This window comes from Pseudopipra pipra, chromosome 5, assembly GCF_036250125.1.
Source record: "Pseudopipra pipra isolate bDixPip1 chromosome 5, bDixPip1.hap1, whole genome shotgun sequence".
NCBI lineage: Eukaryota > Metazoa > Chordata > Aves > Passeriformes > Pipridae > Pseudopipra > Pseudopipra pipra.
The window spans coordinates 15,302,521-15,318,977 of record NC_087553.1 but is presented as its reverse complement, the minus strand read 5'-3'; the positions used below and the strand labels follow the sequence as shown (position 1 = coordinate 15,318,977).

General features: G+C 41.4%; 1 protein-coding gene across 1 annotated transcript in view; it reads left to right on the top strand.

Moving 5' to 3' along the window:
* Positions 1-3,204: 3,204 nt before the first annotated feature.
* The window catches only part of IPO8 (importin 8), a 49,017-nt gene continuing 35,764 nt past the window's right edge, over positions 3,205-16,457 (top strand). The window contains exons 1-4 of the mRNA XM_064654638.1: positions 3,205-3,362; positions 11,371-11,452; positions 13,557-13,713; positions 15,899-16,057. Of these exons, the coding sequence (XP_064510708.1) occupies positions 3,279-3,362; positions 11,371-11,452; positions 13,557-13,713; positions 15,899-16,057 (482 nt within the window). The 5' untranslated portion in view covers positions 3,205-3,278. The remainder of the gene's footprint in view (positions 3,363-11,370; positions 11,453-13,556; positions 13,714-15,898; positions 16,058-16,457) is intronic.

Genomic DNA, 16,457 nt, shown 5'->3' with positions numbered 1-16,457 from the left:
TTTATGCTAAGTACAGATCTAGTCACTTTGTCATTAGTTTACTGCAATGAAGTAAACCCTATATTGAAAACAGAGGATCACTTTTAGCCTGTAGCACATCACACAAAGATAATTTTCTTTCCATGAGTGTCTGCTATTAACTACAACTTAGAACCAGATGCTGTCGTAGAGGAACTTGGTTGGCATGATAAGGGAGCTGTTGTTCTATGCCAGCAGAAAGTGTTACACATTGTGTTCAGCCGAGACTCCACACGCATTTCTAAACCACCGAAAGTCAGAAGACTAATTCCAAGTAACCTGCAATATGTAAGGCTTTTCTAGTTTTCCTCCACCTCCCCAAGTTCTTGAACTTAATCAGATTATCTTGATGGCAAGTCTGTCAGGAACTTGGTCTGATTTTTGTTGAAGTCAAACTTGCATTGCTTTAAAAATCTTTGGTTTCAGCAACTGGGTTTCAAAATAAGATTGTTTGTTCTAAATACTGTATAAAACTCTTGTTATAGTGGACCTGGAATGTTTTGGAGCTTTAAAAAAAAAAAAAATCTTTGCTTTCCCATATCTCAGTACCTCCCTGGTGCTATCTTCCTTTTCCCCCCCCTATACTTGTTATGCTGGCACAATTTGGATTTCAATTTTTTGATTTCAGTTTCTTTGTATATCACTTGTCCCTTTCACACTGGGACTTCAATCACCAGCAGTTAGAGAGCTGACAAGCAAATCTCAGAGTTTTACCTCAGATTCTCTATTTGCAGAGTAGCAAACAAAATTAAAAAAACAAACAAATAAATAAAACCCAACCATTCTAATTCAGTTCCAGATCCATAATTTTGAAGTAGGTCAAGCCTAAAGCATTAACAGAATCTTTGCTCTAACAATATGAGTTCTTGCTTCTAAGTAGTTACTTTCATCCTGAAGTTTTTGAAGTTACATAAAAATATCTCAATTAATGACTAAACTTATTTTTAGAACAACATAGCCATTGGTATCTATGGAGGTTCATGTTGTACAGAAAGAACAGGAAATCCAGCACACAGGTAGACTACAATGCTTGCAACAATAATTCCACAATTAAATCACTGCTGACATATTACAAAGAAAATAAGCATTGTTGAACTGGATGTTACTTGATTTGGAGACTTGCTGGCATTGCCTCATTGATGTCTATGAGCACAAAAAGCAGGTCTTAAAAGCCAAATCTCAGGTGTAAAATCTCTTCCACTTTTTGTGTAATCAATGTTGTGTGTTAAAAGTGCCATTTTTACATACAGGTAGTAAGTGCAATAAAATTCTAAAAAACATTTGAGGAAGATATTACAACAGCCTTTAAGCATGTTTTGTTCTCTATTGATATGTTTTTTGTCACCAGCTCTGCAAGACTGAAGTCCTTCAACAAATAAATTTCATACCTTTTAAGTTCTCTCACCACAGATGAATACACAGAAATGGAATGAAACAGATCTGCTCTTAAACTGTCCATAACATCACGTTTTGGGAAAAGGGAGTAGAGAGAGAACACCACAAATCCTTTAAAGTAATTTGGTTTGGGTATGATATGTGATCCAAGATCTTTGAAATGGGCAGTTTCCACTGGACTAGTCTTATTTACCATCTTAACCAAAATGGGAAAATAACAAAAAATTGCCATAGTTAACGATTACATAGTTAACATACTTTTTACACTAACATTGTTTTTGTTTCTATTTTATGATTACAGAACGTATTCTCATCTGCTTTTAAGAAGAAAAGGAAAGGTGAATGAAAGTGCCTACAATTTCGTCCTGGATGCTGTAGAGCTGTTGTTACTGGAAAACAGAAAGATAATGATCAGGTGTTCTGCAACACTTCAAAAAGTGATGAAAACCACAAGAGAGCCCAGGATCTCCAAGTGCTTGGTAGGTGCAATTCATTGTTACAGCTCGATTCTTTCCTAATTAGAGACAAAGTTACTAAGGGACAAATTGGAGGGGTTTTTTTTATTAAATCACTCTAGTGCCACCTGCTTTAACATCTTCCTCTGTTTATCCTGTAATTACAATGAACAAATAACATGTTGTCCCACTGTATTCTTAAGGCACCAATATAATGGGATGATCTTGTAATTGCCCTTCCGTTTGACTCTTCCTAAGCACAGCAAATAGTCTTTCTGTTCTTTCTAACAGTTCATCACACGTCTCTGGTTTGTAAATGTTATGTAAAATATCACCTGCAGAAGTAACCAGAGTATTTGGCTCACCAAGGTCATATTAGTCATGAGGTTTTTGTGGTAACTACACCTTTGACAGACATCTTTCTTAGACCTGTGCTGATGCTTAAACCTTACTTTGGTTCACCTGTGTGTTCTAGAATTTAAGGGAGAAACAGGACGACAGAGGTGGAGAATCAGGGTGGGTCAGGTGCTTAAGTTAGAAGTGTTAGAGGTGGTGTTTGAAGTTAAAGTGGTGTTTGTGTTTGACAACCTGAGGGGTAAGCACCTTCCACCCCCTTTCACACACGAACAGCATTAAGATAAGCAAACCCTTTTCAGGTTCTGCTAATCTACGTAGTGATGAGGACAAGTATCCCACGGAAACATGCTCAGCAGCGCAGTAGTGTGTGTCCCAACTATGCATTTTAGGAAGCTCCTGGCAACAAACTTCTGTCTTCCTGTGCGTTGAGAGTCGTTCTTGTGCAGCTGCACATCCTTAGGCATTTGGATAACGGCGTGAACGATGTCAGTTCTTCTCCGTGGAACTGACACCACCATTCAGTCCCGGGGTTCTCACTTTTAATTCTTGTGCGAACAACTCACGAGGCCGCAAATACAGAACAGCCAAGCCTGGCATGCACTCTGGAAAGCTGTCTAGAAAACTGAGTAAACTGTGGAGAAGGAAATTTGGGGGTTTTAAGTCCTAATGGAAGAATACTCCGCGCAGGGGCGCGGCGGGAGGTGCCGCCCGTGTTCCGTACAGCGACATGGCCGCCCCCATGGAGCCACGGTCCGCAAACCCCGCCCACCGCGCGCCGGCCCGGCCCGCTCTTGTCCGTACAACAAGATGGCGGCCACCTCTCGCCGACCCCTTCCCGAAGCCAGAAGGCGGCGCCGCGGCCGTAAAGCGGCGCCCGCTTCCCGATACCCATCTGTCGCAAACCGGTGAATGGCTGTGGCGAGGGGCCGGGGGGGGTGCGGGACGCGGGCCCGCGCTCGTGGCACGGGGGGGTGGCGGCGGCGCTAGCGGCGGCTCCTCCGCCTCCTCTGCCGCCCCGGGGAAGCGCTGCCCGCCGGCGGGGGGGAGGGCGCGATGGATCCCAACAGGATCATCCAGGCGCTGAAGGGCACCATAGACCCCAAGCTGCGCGTGGCCGCCGAGAACGAGCTCAACCAGGTGAGGGGGGGGCGCGCCCCGCGCGCGGCACGGGGGCGCCTGGCCCCGCCGGCAGGGGCGGGGAGCGCCCCTGCCCCACGCCGGGACCGCCCGCCCGGGACGGGACACTGGGATGGGGGAATGGGGGGCGGGAGGGTCGCTGCCCGCGCCCGGCTGTGCCCGCGGTGCCGGGACCTCCGGAGTAGCGCTCCCCAGGGCGGCAGCCCGGCCCTTGGCGCGGCCGGGGCGTCGCAGCTCGGTTGGGTAGGGGGTGACATTGGTGTGGCCCCGCGGGGGTCGCGCCCCGGCGCTCGCAGGGACGGGCGGCACTGGCGCCCGGGGCTCCCGCTGTCCCGTTCGGCAGCGCGGCGAGTGGAACTCGGAGGAAGGCGCGTTTGATTTCGTGGGCGGTGTTGGTCGCGGCATCCCGCAGTTAATCGTAAAATATATGGAGTTGAAAAGGACTCATCAGGATCGAGTCCAATTCCTGTCCCTGCACAGGACACCCCAACAATCCCAGCATGTGCTTGAGAGTATCATCCAAACGCTTCTTGAGCTCTGTCAGGCTTGGTGCTGTGACGACTGCCCTCGGGAGCCTGTTCCAGTGCCCAGCCACCCTCTGGGGGAAGAACCTTTTCCTGATGTAAAAACCTTTCCCTAGTGCAGCGGTGCTACGCACTGAACCAAAACTCTGACCGCAGCCTTTGAACATCTGAGGAAAGAGAAAGCTCCCTTGTACCTTTGCATTAGCAAAGCTTTAACCCCCGTGCTTCGGTGGAATATTTGATCAGTTCTGTAGGGGGACTTGGGTTTTTCCGTTGTATCGGTGTGATAACAAAACAGTCGCTGAGCATTGGCTGTCAGGAGTTACGGCTGCTTCGGGATTGCTCCTCTGGCTTAGTTTTCTATTTAGGCAACTTAAAACTCCTTCTGAATTAGATACAGCTAATCCTTGCTTTAGCAGTTGGTAAGGTCCTTTAGTAAATCAGTGGATTAAGTGCTAGACATTGAGAATGCTCTTGGGAATAGTTAGATAAGGATGCAAGACGTTTTTTCTTTATTTGGCATAGTTACTTTAAAAGTTCATCAGTACTTATTTTTATCCCTACTGTTAAGGGCTGAGAGGGAAATCACAAATATTTGTCAGCAGCCTGCTGCATGTAAGTCAAAACTACAATACGAACTACTGCTACTGCAGTGTTCTGTTGAGAACAAAGAGGCAGCTCTCTGGGTTCCTGGGTCATGCTCCTAATGCTGTTTTCACATCACCAGTAACTACTGTGAAGCTCAGGAACAGTTTTGAAAGCATTTTGAGAGCTGTAAGATGTTTTAAATTCAGATGATGGAAAGTACAGTTCTCGTGAAAGACACAGGTTTTGGATTCAAGAGTGCAAGTAGACTTATTGAGAACAGGTTGAGATGCAGATTTTTCATTAAAATAGTTGACACATTTTTTCCTAACTATTATAAAGAACGAATCTCGAAATTAAGACATAGCTATTTTTGTGTAGGCTTCCTGTTATAAATGAAGCACAATGTATCTGACTGACATAATGTACTGATGCCGTGCTGGGTTTGACATTACTCCTTGGATGAGAGGAACAAAAGTGCTCCGAAAGAATGTTGCTTAACGTGGGGCTTTGACATCTTGAAGCTTTTCAGTGCTTTTGAAGCAAGACTTCAAAGGGATGTGTCAGACTCCCATGTGCCTAATGATGGTGTTGACATGTCATTGTGTCCCTGCAAGTGCTGGATTCCAGATGCTGTTCTAGCATTTATCTTGTTCTAGCAAAGGAACCGATCCACCAACCAAATAGAAAACTCTCCAGCAATAGGTGCCTGAAGTGGTAAAATAAGAACAGAACAGGGGTCACCTTTATTTTGTGCCGTGGTTACAGTGATGCTGCTCCTGAGGCACACTGGTGGGTGTTGGGGTAGAACTTGGCTGTGTTAGCCCGTCTGCAGCGTACATTGGCATTCAGGTTTGAATCCAGGTAGTGACAAGAACTTCCCAAATGCTACAAATCCTACTAGTCCACCAATATAGTGCCTCTCTGTGGGTACCTCTTTGCTTGTACCAGTACTGAGAGTCCCTTAGGACAGTATCAGAATGGTCCCCACTCCACAGTTTGCATACAGTGTAGAGCACAGGGAATGGAGATTAAATGAATAAAAGCTTTTCTACCTGTAAGAAGTCCCAGCATATTTGAAAATGCTTCTTTCTCTTCTGTATGTTCCTATTGCATAAAGATAAAGGTAGAGCCAAATCAATGAATTTGCTGTCTGCCTTCTAGATTATCATCTAACTGCATTCAGAAATAGAATCAAGATTCCTTTTTTTTTTGCCCTTATTATATCTACCGTAAGGCTGCTTGTGAGTTTTCTTCCTCTTGCAGCTAGAAACAAGTGTTAGTTTCCAGGCAAAATTAGTTTATGGTCCATTTATATCCATTTGTGGCAATCTCACTTCTTAACTAGAATAGGTTTCTTGGTACCCTCCCTGACATATTTGTCAGGGGCTGATCCCTGGTGGCCTGTTTTCCCAGCCTCAACAAGCAATATTTCCTTTGCTGTGTCATAAAACTGAATTTATGAAATCTAATAATAGGAGAGCACAGCTTTTCCCTGCACTGGTTTTCCTTTGAATTGATCTTTCCTGTGCGACCAGGTCGCTTTGTGTTTGCAGTGTTCCAGAAAATCTTGTGCTCAATGCCACTAATACCTCATTAGGTACATCCCAAATCTACAATTATCTTCATGTCCAACATCTACATATTTCTTATCACTCAATATGACAAGGTCCTTTTATCCTATGTTTGTTCTTTACTAAGAAACCTCAAGCTTTTAGGAGAGATTCCTGTTGTTCTTGAGTCTCTGACCATGTACTTTGTCCCATTACCCCACTCCATTTTTGTTGGTGCAGTTCTAAAGATCATTCAGTTCTTTATAGGATTTTCTGATCTTTTTCCTTGCTCGATGCTGCTTCTGAGTCATCAACAAACTTCACTTCTCTCTGTGATCTGAACACAACCGTAAGTGTGGGATTTGTTTGAAATCTGATTCTTGCTAAACTAGAGCAGTAATTTCCTGCCAGGTCAGTAATCTCTGTCATGTAACTGCTGTCATTTCCCTTTTGGCCTGTTGGTTTTTGAAGTGTACACATCTTTCCATCTTCCTCTTTTTCTTTTGCCCCCCTCACCCCACCTTTTTTTCTTCCGCTCTGTCACATCATAATCAGTGTGCACTTTATGATTGTATTTGTCAATCACACTGTACTTACTCGAACAGTCAGTTGTCATACCAAGAAAGATACTCAGTTTTTGTGCATCCTTTTTCAGTATCTGTTCTAGGCTATTCCACTTGTTACATGTGTCTCACAGACTTCAAGAAATTCTGCTGAGTTCATTTACTTATTTATTTATATTAAGGCTATATGCTGCTTTCATGTGCCAGTTCTTAGGGTGCTGTGGAATGTACTGTCTGATTACTGAACATACAGAGTCATTTCGATTCCAGTTCAGATAGGATTTCCATACAGGTTTTATGCATTAATCTTAGCTGGCCCAGTGTGCTGTAATACATTTCTTTGGCCTGTAACAGAGGGGAAAATAAGAACACAGTTTCAAAAATACAGCTGTTTGTTTTAATATTGGGTAGTAGTGACATAATTTGGCTTTGACAGGAACTGAGTAGCAGCACTGGAGGAAGTGTGAGAAGATTGCCCAAAAGCAGAGGAGTCCAGAATAAAGTTTGGCTTCCTTCTGTATCTTTACATGTTGTTTGAGCAGCTGCCATAGTAGACAGGGATCTTAAGGCCCTTCTGAAAGCAATGAGCACCTCATGATACCTACAGGAAGGAATTTCAGGTATTTGTATTGAAGACCAATTTTATGAGGAAGTTGACTTGGATGATTAGAAGTTCTGTGGAAAGTGGAGTTTCATTGAGACTGGATAAATTTGACAGCAGAATTAACAGAGGAAAGAAGCTCAGGTAGGTTCTTATACATGCTTATTTTCACTGTGTGTTTTCCCCTCCCCACACAGTACTTTGGCATGTAGGCAGGGAAAGAAGAAAGTGTCTTTTGAAGTTCTAGTTTGTTTCAACAACTGTCTGTGACTGACATGTAAAAAAACAAGAGAGAAAAATACTATTAACAACTGCAGAAATATTCCCAAGTGTGACAAATACTGATGGAATTTCTAAGTAACACATTTTCAGTACACAGCAAACAGAAAATAAAGCTTGGTAAACCAGGTAGTTGAGCATTTGGATCCAGATGTATTTAAGCCTTAAAATAATCTCTGTAAACAGTTAATTGCTTATGAATTCAAGATACAAATTTCTTCTGCATTTGTCTTTGCAAACAAAGATGTAGTGCCTTGTTTTTTCAGCAACTTTTATGTGCCATAATTGGATTCAGAGGTACAGAGAAAGTGGTGTTTACTACCGGTTGAGAAGAATGATCTTGGCTTCACTTGCAGAACCTGAGGAAAAGCCTCCAGGTGTCCCATATCCATTATCCTAGAGTATCCTGTTGTTCTGCAGGGGAAGAGGCACCCTTCAGTGCCATCCTGCACTCAGGCACTGTGATTGCTGTCAGTGCAGTGGGAAGGTCACTGACAAGTGCGATTCTGGAGCAGTTGCTTGCTGTGGGCTTTAAATGTGACAGCAACTGAGACACAAGAATAACTCTTCCTGAGATGAGTTCAGTAGTGTATAATGTGTGATCTTTTGAGGACTGGATCTGTGATACTGTGGCAGGGAAGAATATGTTAGGCCAAAGGAGGACCAGAGTCCAGAAAGCTGTACAGCTGCAGTGCACGGGTCTTGAGACAGTGGACACAGATGGAACAACGTGCATGGGGACGTGAGCATCTCTTCTCCCTTGCTGTAAATTTACCCAGTTGTATCTTCCCAATGCTATATGCCTCTCCCAGTTTAGCTGCTAGCCTTGCACGGTGCTGTTTCCCATCTTCTTAATCCCAATGAAAATTAAATGACATTATTTTTTTATCATAAATGCTCTGAGCTGTGATTCTTACAAGAACAGTCAGGATGTGTTCTACACAGCTTTAAAATAATTACTCTTTATAAGTACTCAGTGAAAGTTTATTTTTCAAAAACTTCCACTTTCTCCTTCAAAATAAATACATGCCTCCGTGGATCAGCACCTTCACAGAAAGTTTTACCAAATCACAGCCATGTGGGGTCAAGGCAATGTAATTATTCACAAACTGCACAAAGCAGCGTGCTGTGTTAACTGGAGTTGTGCTGAAGGTCTTTTTCAGCCATCTGGTGCCTCCCTGCGGCTCCTGGGCATGGCTCTTCAAAATCAGCAGATAGTTTTCCGTTCCTTCTGTGGAACTGATGACGTTCCTAACTCTCCTTTTGTTAAGGTGCAGCTGCAGTGATACAAAGAACTGTCTGGCTGAACTCACCCAGCTGCAAGGTCTCTTCCTTGTCTCTTTCCATTTACACAGTGCACACCTGACAGTTGCCCTCGTGGGATCTGTACAGCTTTACTCGCTGATGTCCGGAGCAAGGCAGGGAAGGGATAGTCCCAAGATCACAATTAGCATAACAACTAAACAAGTGAGAATGTGCTGGTATAGGAAAAATGTTGCTGCATGCAGCTTTTTAAAAAGTCCTCTGTTCTAAAAACTGCAAGCACCATGTGGTTTTCCTGACCGGGTTTGTTGCTGCACAAGTGAGCGGGATGGAATTTGAGCTTCACAAATACAACAGAATAGGGTGTCTTGTTTCTAAAATGGGCTCACGATCTCTGTTGATCTCTACAGCATTTGTGTTTCTAAGAACGAGCAGTAAACGGAGCCGTGTAAAAATCTGAATTATGGCCATGATAACAGTATGGAATAGGAGGATTTGGTGGGCCCTGTGATCTCCTTAGGGGTGGCAGTATGTGAAGTGTAAAGGAACCCATCCCTACCGTATCCGTGTGCCGGAAGGGATGGGACCCCCTCTGGGACACGTGCGTACCTTCTGCGTAACATGTCTTTTGTCACTCCTGGCGCTTGCTGAGAGGATCTGGCACACAGGCCAAGTAACTGCATTTGTGTTTATCCTGGCAAAACTTCAGGGACAGCATTTGTACACCAGCGCAAGTGGTACCAATAAAGCTCCCTGGAGTAGTGCTGACTTTAGTGTGGACTCAGTAAAAACTGTTTGGACAGAGAAAGGGAGATAATAGTGTTTATCACTGTGTCCGCCCTAAATGTGGTACTGGTGGAATTACAGCAGGAAACCAACAACAACAAAACAAGCCCACAAAAAGTTGCATTTCTAATTGGTGTGTTTATAGTAGTGAAAGCTGTGTGTAGATTGGATCTGAGAACAGCATATTGGCACTGCTGAGAACAGAAAGGACTGTTAAGAGTTCATGCATATTTTTTGGTTTTCTGTGCTGCTGGGATTTCTCATGCTTTCCTTATCTCCCTGGGGGTTGGGTGTTGAGTGCTGGAGGATGCAGCCCTATCAGAATGTTGCACAGATTCTGTCCAGATTCTGCCCACGCGTTCTGAAGGGCAAGCTTTGCACTCCAGGATGTTCAATTAGAAGGTGATCTTTGGAATCCAGTATGCTTCAGCCAGTTCAGCATGTCTGTAGATAAATGGAGTTTCTGTGCTGTTACAGATTTACTTCATCTGGAGCATTTCTTATGGATAATTAAAGTTTATAGAGAAGGGAATTGCAGGAGAGTATGCTTTTGATTTTTCACTACTGCTTTTATCTTAGATGTCAGATTACTCTATAAACATCAAATGAGTCTGTGAGTGCAGAGTAGGTTAGAATTACACTGTCATTATAATGGATAAAATGAGGGCCAGAAACTTAAGTGATTTGGTAACATTATCGAATGATAGTGTCGCGATGCAGCCGGTACACTTAGGCATCATGAAAGGAATGCAATTTTACCTCATTATGGAAATGTTAGATCAAGGAACTGGGTACATGAGAGCAGAATCTACTTCTTATTTCACAGCTTCAAGTGAGGCAGATTTTATGGGAGGATGTAGTACACTTGAATACTTGTGCTTTAAAGCACAGCTCTGGAAACAACCACAGTATTGCCAGGCATAATCTAGTGGGAAGGAGACACTATAAAAGGTGAAGTACAGAAAGCTGCTGCCATCTAGCCCCAAGAAACATCTCTCTTTGAACATAAATCACATGGATCCAAGGGATGAAAGATCTGACCTGCTGGAACCTACTGATGTTGCCAAGGCTTAGTAGTAACTGCACCCTGCTGAGTCAGTGATTCCTCGCTGGAGGAGCCCTGGTGAATGGCAGCAGTATAATGCTATCAGAGAGTCACATCTTTTAAATCTGGCCTGCTTTGCTCAGAAGTTCAGTGAGCATTGTTTTCTCTTTGAAATTCTTCAGCTGCATGGCTGATGTAGTGTTTGAAAAGTTCCCAGGAAGGCTGTGGGTTTCGAAATGTTATCTGTCTACACTTGATTTTAATTGAAAATGTTTATTCCACTGTCTCCCCAGTTTTTTATTTAGATGCACTATACATCTAGTTCCTTAAAAAGATAGTTGTATATGGCTAATGCAAATGCTGTTTATCCTTGAAAACAATTTTAAATGTTTTTTTAATGTCTTCACTATTGGTGTTCTACCGCAAACTGTTTTGCAAATAGATGGCATGTACTGATGAAGCACATCGATATCCATTTGACTTACACAGCTAAGTTAAATGATTCAGACAGATCTTTAGTGCTTCTCATTATGTATTCTCAGCATTATTTAAATATTCATTATCACTAATCTCTAATTGAGAAACTTGTCACATTACTTATTCCAGCTATGTGCTGTTGCATGCTCGACTTTTACAAGTAATTATTTGGACTATTGCAGATCTGGGTAAATCTAAGTGCTAAAACCTTTCATACTTCATGAGGAGAGTGGAAAAGCACTGCAAAACCCTTAGTTTGTATTTCTTATTCAGCATTTGCTAACACAGCCTTCTTTAAACGTAGTGACTTGCTTGTTTTGTATGTATTTCAGTCCTATAAGATCATCAATTTTGCTCCAAGTCTGCTGCAAATTATAGTATCCGACCAAGTTGAATTTCCAGTGCGTCAAGCAGGTGAGATAAATTCCTTGTTTCATTTTCTTTCAGTAGAAAGTCAGTCTGTAAGTAATTTCAATGGAGTATTGAGCTGTTGCAATGTAAGTCAGTTCAGGTTTGTTCTGAATGAGGAAATGAAAAGGACCTGTCTTTGCTTTTTCTTTCCTACGTGATGGTCAGATAAAACTGTGAGCATAGGGTAGAGTCCAGCTTTGGCTTCCCTGTGTTTGTAGTGATCCCTACTGGATTGCTGTGATACTGATATGAAAAGAGAATGATTTCTATTCAAAACTGAGCACTGAGAGAGCCTCAGCTATTCTTTCCCCTGGTGGTGAACAAGTAAGGATGCCAAGACAAGTGTGAATTTAAAAATAAAAAAGTGTATCTTGTCTGAATACATGTCTCTCTGTTTGAATATCTTTTCCTGGAAAAACAAAAGTTTCTGAAAAATGGAAAAAAGCCCTTAGTTCCCTAGATCCGGGGTAGACACATAGGCTTGGGTGGTATCTGTGGTGTCTGCTTACAAAAGTAGATATGAAGGAAGGTCACATCGCTGATAAAATACACATTTATACTCTGAGCATGTCTAGAAGGCTTGCCCAGTTGTGTGTGAGTTCAAGTATGGTGATACAGTTAACTGTAGTTAACATTTATGTAAAATCAGATTTTAAATTCTCATAATCCATTTTAACTACTACTACACAATATTTTTGACAGAGAAAATTCAGCTCTTTCAATAAATTATTAATACTGTTTTATTCACAGCTTTGTTTTTGTCCTATGGAACAGCATTTCCCATAGAAGCCCTGTTGGGTTTTTTTTGGTACAGATCCTATTAATCCCCTGGGTGTGTTGGGGTGTGCTGACATATGCTGTTTGTCATGCTGGCGTTTGTTTTCTCAAAGATAATCCAACTTTGAATGGCGTTGTTAAACCATTCTTTACTAAAGTTTGGTGCTTAATCTAAACTCCATAAGGTCATTTTTATAAATTAATCTCTCACTTCAGTATCGTTTAGGAAAAAAAACCAAGTATGTAGAATGTAATTTTATTGTTGTTGTTGTTGTTTTTGCAGAGCAGGGCTATAGAATAAAAAAGCACATTTAAATTACATTGGGAGGTCAACAGATTTCCTTGGGAATTTTTTAAAAGCCAAAAACTTGTATGGACAAAGTAAATTAAAGTCTTGGGCTGGTCTTTCTGGACCTGTTTCTTGTCTGAATATTTTGGCATGTCATAGACAAAGAGCTGTTTTTCCTCTTACTCCTCTAAAATATTTTACAAACTACATGTTTTCATACTTTGTAATTTGTCATCACCAAGAAAAATTATTGTACTCAAGGATGTCTTATTTATACTTTAAAACCCTAGCTAGTAATCAACCAAAATAGTGTACAGGGATAAGAGTTTATTAAGTACATTTCTTTAATGCCTCACACCATATTTCCTATGTTTCCTAAAGAATGCCTACAGGCATTTTAGTACTGATGCATAAATGCTGCTTTGTTTTCTGTTGAAGATTAACTTTATTTTTCATGTTTTTCCATGTGAGACAGAAGGGAACAATTCTAAGGGATTATGGGAAATCCTGATAGTGAGATAAAGCTTAGGGAATTCACAACGAACATTTCTGTCTGAATAGAAGGTAGGCCATGTGCCAGTTTGGTACTGGGCATTTCCCCAAGCAGAGCGTCCCATCTGTGTGTGCAGCGATTTGTTTACGTGAGCCTTCCAAAACTTCACTTACTGAGCTTCAGTGGTTGTTTTAGGGATGAGTGAAAATACAGATAAGCAGATTTTTGTTTGCTTGTTTAGAACGATGGAGTATTATGTCCATATGGAAGACTGTTGTAATGAAGAATGTACCTTGACAGAAGCTGACAGAAATATCATCCTGTTCTGTTTTGGAACAGGCACTTGAGCCTGATCTTGTGTGAAATCATGAAAAGAGTTTTTCTGACTCAGCTGTGCTTAGTGCCTATAATTGTTAAGAACTCGAGTGCTGGTTTTCAGTTGTCTTTTGAACTCTTTGTTCTGCTTTCAGCTGTACTACGTCTTGAACACTGAGTAATGTAAAAGTGTGTTAGAATTAAATTACTATTTCCCTGATGTCTGTTCTTAGCTGCCATTTACCTGAAGAACATGGTGACACAGTACTGGCCAGACCGTGAGCCACCTCCTGGAGAAGCAGTGTTTCCATTCAACATCCATGAAAATGATCGTCAGCAGATTCGTGATAACATTGTAGAAGGAATAATTCGTTCTCCTGACTTAGTGAGGTACCTTTCATTGCATAGAGATATTTCTCTTGCTCATGTTTTCAGACCTACCAGTCTGGATGTTAATGTGAGAATCTCAATGTTTCGAGTACTTGTTTTGCAAAAGCAGTAATAATTAATTTAAACTTATTTATGTGCGATTGTTTTTCAGAAATGTGGTAACCTGGCTGAGAGCCCTGTGATGTGATTTATCCTCTTATGGTGTTTGTTCAAAGTGTCTTGTAACACTTGCTGTAGTGACAGCCTGCCTGTTTGGCTCATTGAGGGCAGATTGTGTACAGGGCTGTCTGCAATACAGAATTAACCATTCCGGGGAAATACTGTTTCCTGTTTTCTGATAGCCCTTTTCTTAATTACTTCAGCAATTTTTATATGTCTTCCCAGTATTTAAATGTGTATTAGTGTTCTTGGTTTTAAGATGTTAAAAGAATGAAGAATTGCTGCAGTTTGCTGGAAGAATAGTTAAGAATCACAAGACATACTACAATCTGTGGTTGTTCATCCCTCTAATTAAAGTGAGGCTGAAAGGATGGGATTAGGCTGTAGTGTATAGATGTTCATCTTTGAAAAACAGAAGAAAATCTTCCTATACTCTCCTCCTAAATCTACCAGCTAGTGCCTGAAGATGTCTTTATTTTTCAGTAATTATATCGAGAAGAGGAACGATTGACTACAGATTGAAATTGGAGATAAGGCTTCAAAAAATAATGATACACCAGAATGAATTAGACTGCAATAGCATTACTGTCACTGGAGGTCTTTATGAGTAGATTAGACAAACAGCTGCCAGGAATGCTTAGGGTATAAATGGGCCTGTGCAGAGACAAGGAAATGAACTAAATCATCATTTCCAGTTCAGTTTTTCTAACATGCTCTGACACAGAGTAGTATCTCCACTAAGAGATAGAGCTCCTTGCCAAGGTTGCACTACAAGGTAAGGAAGTGCTTACTGTTTCTGTAATAATGAGGTAAAGGCATGTAGTTTCCCCTGCCATCCTGTCATAAATACCAAGGCTGAGTTTATCCAAAGGAACACAAAATAATGGAAGTTTGAAGACTTCTTCGCAAGCTGGCTCAGGCATCGTTTCCTAACTTGATATTTAAAATGCCCTGATGTTACAGTGACAGCCTGCATCTAAAAGAACAGTTGAAAACCCTGGGACGATCACCAGGAATAAAGTACAGGGTTTTTAAATATTGGAAAAAGTTGAAGATTTGTCAGAGGTTAAAAAAGTCAGAGGAACTCTACTGGAACTAGTCTGATATTTTAATACTGATATTTTTCATGGTTTGCTTGTAAGAATAAGGGGGGAGGAGGAACCAAATTGGCAACAAGCACAAACTCCAAAGGCTTGAGGGGGAAGGTAAGTTTGTACAGAGCTAAAAGGATCAGTAGGTGTAGGGCCCCATATTCGCCTACTCTGTAATAGTGGCTCCTGATGTAATGGACTGCAGGAGGATACCCAAGGAAAAGCAGTTGATAATAGAAAATATTTTTTAATTCATTAGCAGAGCCAAGAGTATTTCTTTACAGCTTCTAGTTCAGTGCTGCTCAGCTTTTTTAGTCACACCTCACTTCAATCAATTAACAATCCTGCTTTGCCTCACCATCATGAGTGATATCTAAAAGTGTGTGGAAGGAGAGGAATGGTAAGATGGTTTTTACCTAACTGGCTCTGCCATATGCTTTGAAGGTTGAGAAAGTGCTGTTCTAGAATATCCCAGGAAGATCGTAATTTCTTGAGGAACCTGTGGCTTGGATCATAACACAGACCATTACTGTTTAATGCAAACATACAAATTTGTGTTTTTGTGGTTGCTTTCAGCCTCAGAAGCAAATATAAACATTCATTTTTAAAGTACAAAGCTAGCTGCTTTCATGAGCAATTCATTCTTTTAAAATATTACCTGATACATGTGGAAAGGGAGGAGGGAGGGGGGAAAGTACCTAGAATGTTCTGAAATTAGTTTCTTCCTCAAAATTAAATCCCTTAAGATTTTATTCTTGTTTTTCTTCTGCCGCTTCCCAGAACTCTTTCACTGCTGTCAAAATATGTATGATGCTTACGACATAATATGTGTATTGTGGCCAATAATCCATGGTTTGGGGTCTATCCTTTAATTTTAAACACTCTGCCATGATCTTACTCACTTATAATATATTTAATTTTCCCTCCTGCCGTAGAGCCCAGCTGACCATGTGCCTCCGTGCTATCATTAAACATGACTTTCCTGGTCACTGGACAGCTGTGGTGGACAAGATAGGCTACTACCTGCAGTCTCCAAACAGTGGGAGTTGGCTTGGGAGCCTCCTGTGCCTGTATCAGCTGGTGAAGACTTATGAGTAAGTTGATGTCCATCAGTAGGTGAGGAATTGGTGCTTTTAGTCTCAGGTGATTACTGAAAATGACTTTATTGAGAGCACTGGCAGTTCTTCAAAGAATTCAGATAGAAAATGGGAATTAATAATTATGCTTCCTTTCCTGCAAATAAATGAAAAATATTCATCATCTTTCTATCATCAGTGAGTTGAAAGCAGAGATGCCAGCAATAATCTGTATTAATTTACTGACATTTTTTTCTTGAGGCCACGTGCCTTTAATCTATGTGTGGAAAAACTCCATATGTTTATAACTTTTTTTGTTTGAAGAGTCCCCAGATGTTGGATATATGAATGCAAATTGTTTTCTGCTTTTATGTCATGAATAGAGTGTTGTCATTATTGTATGTACAATTGTACATGT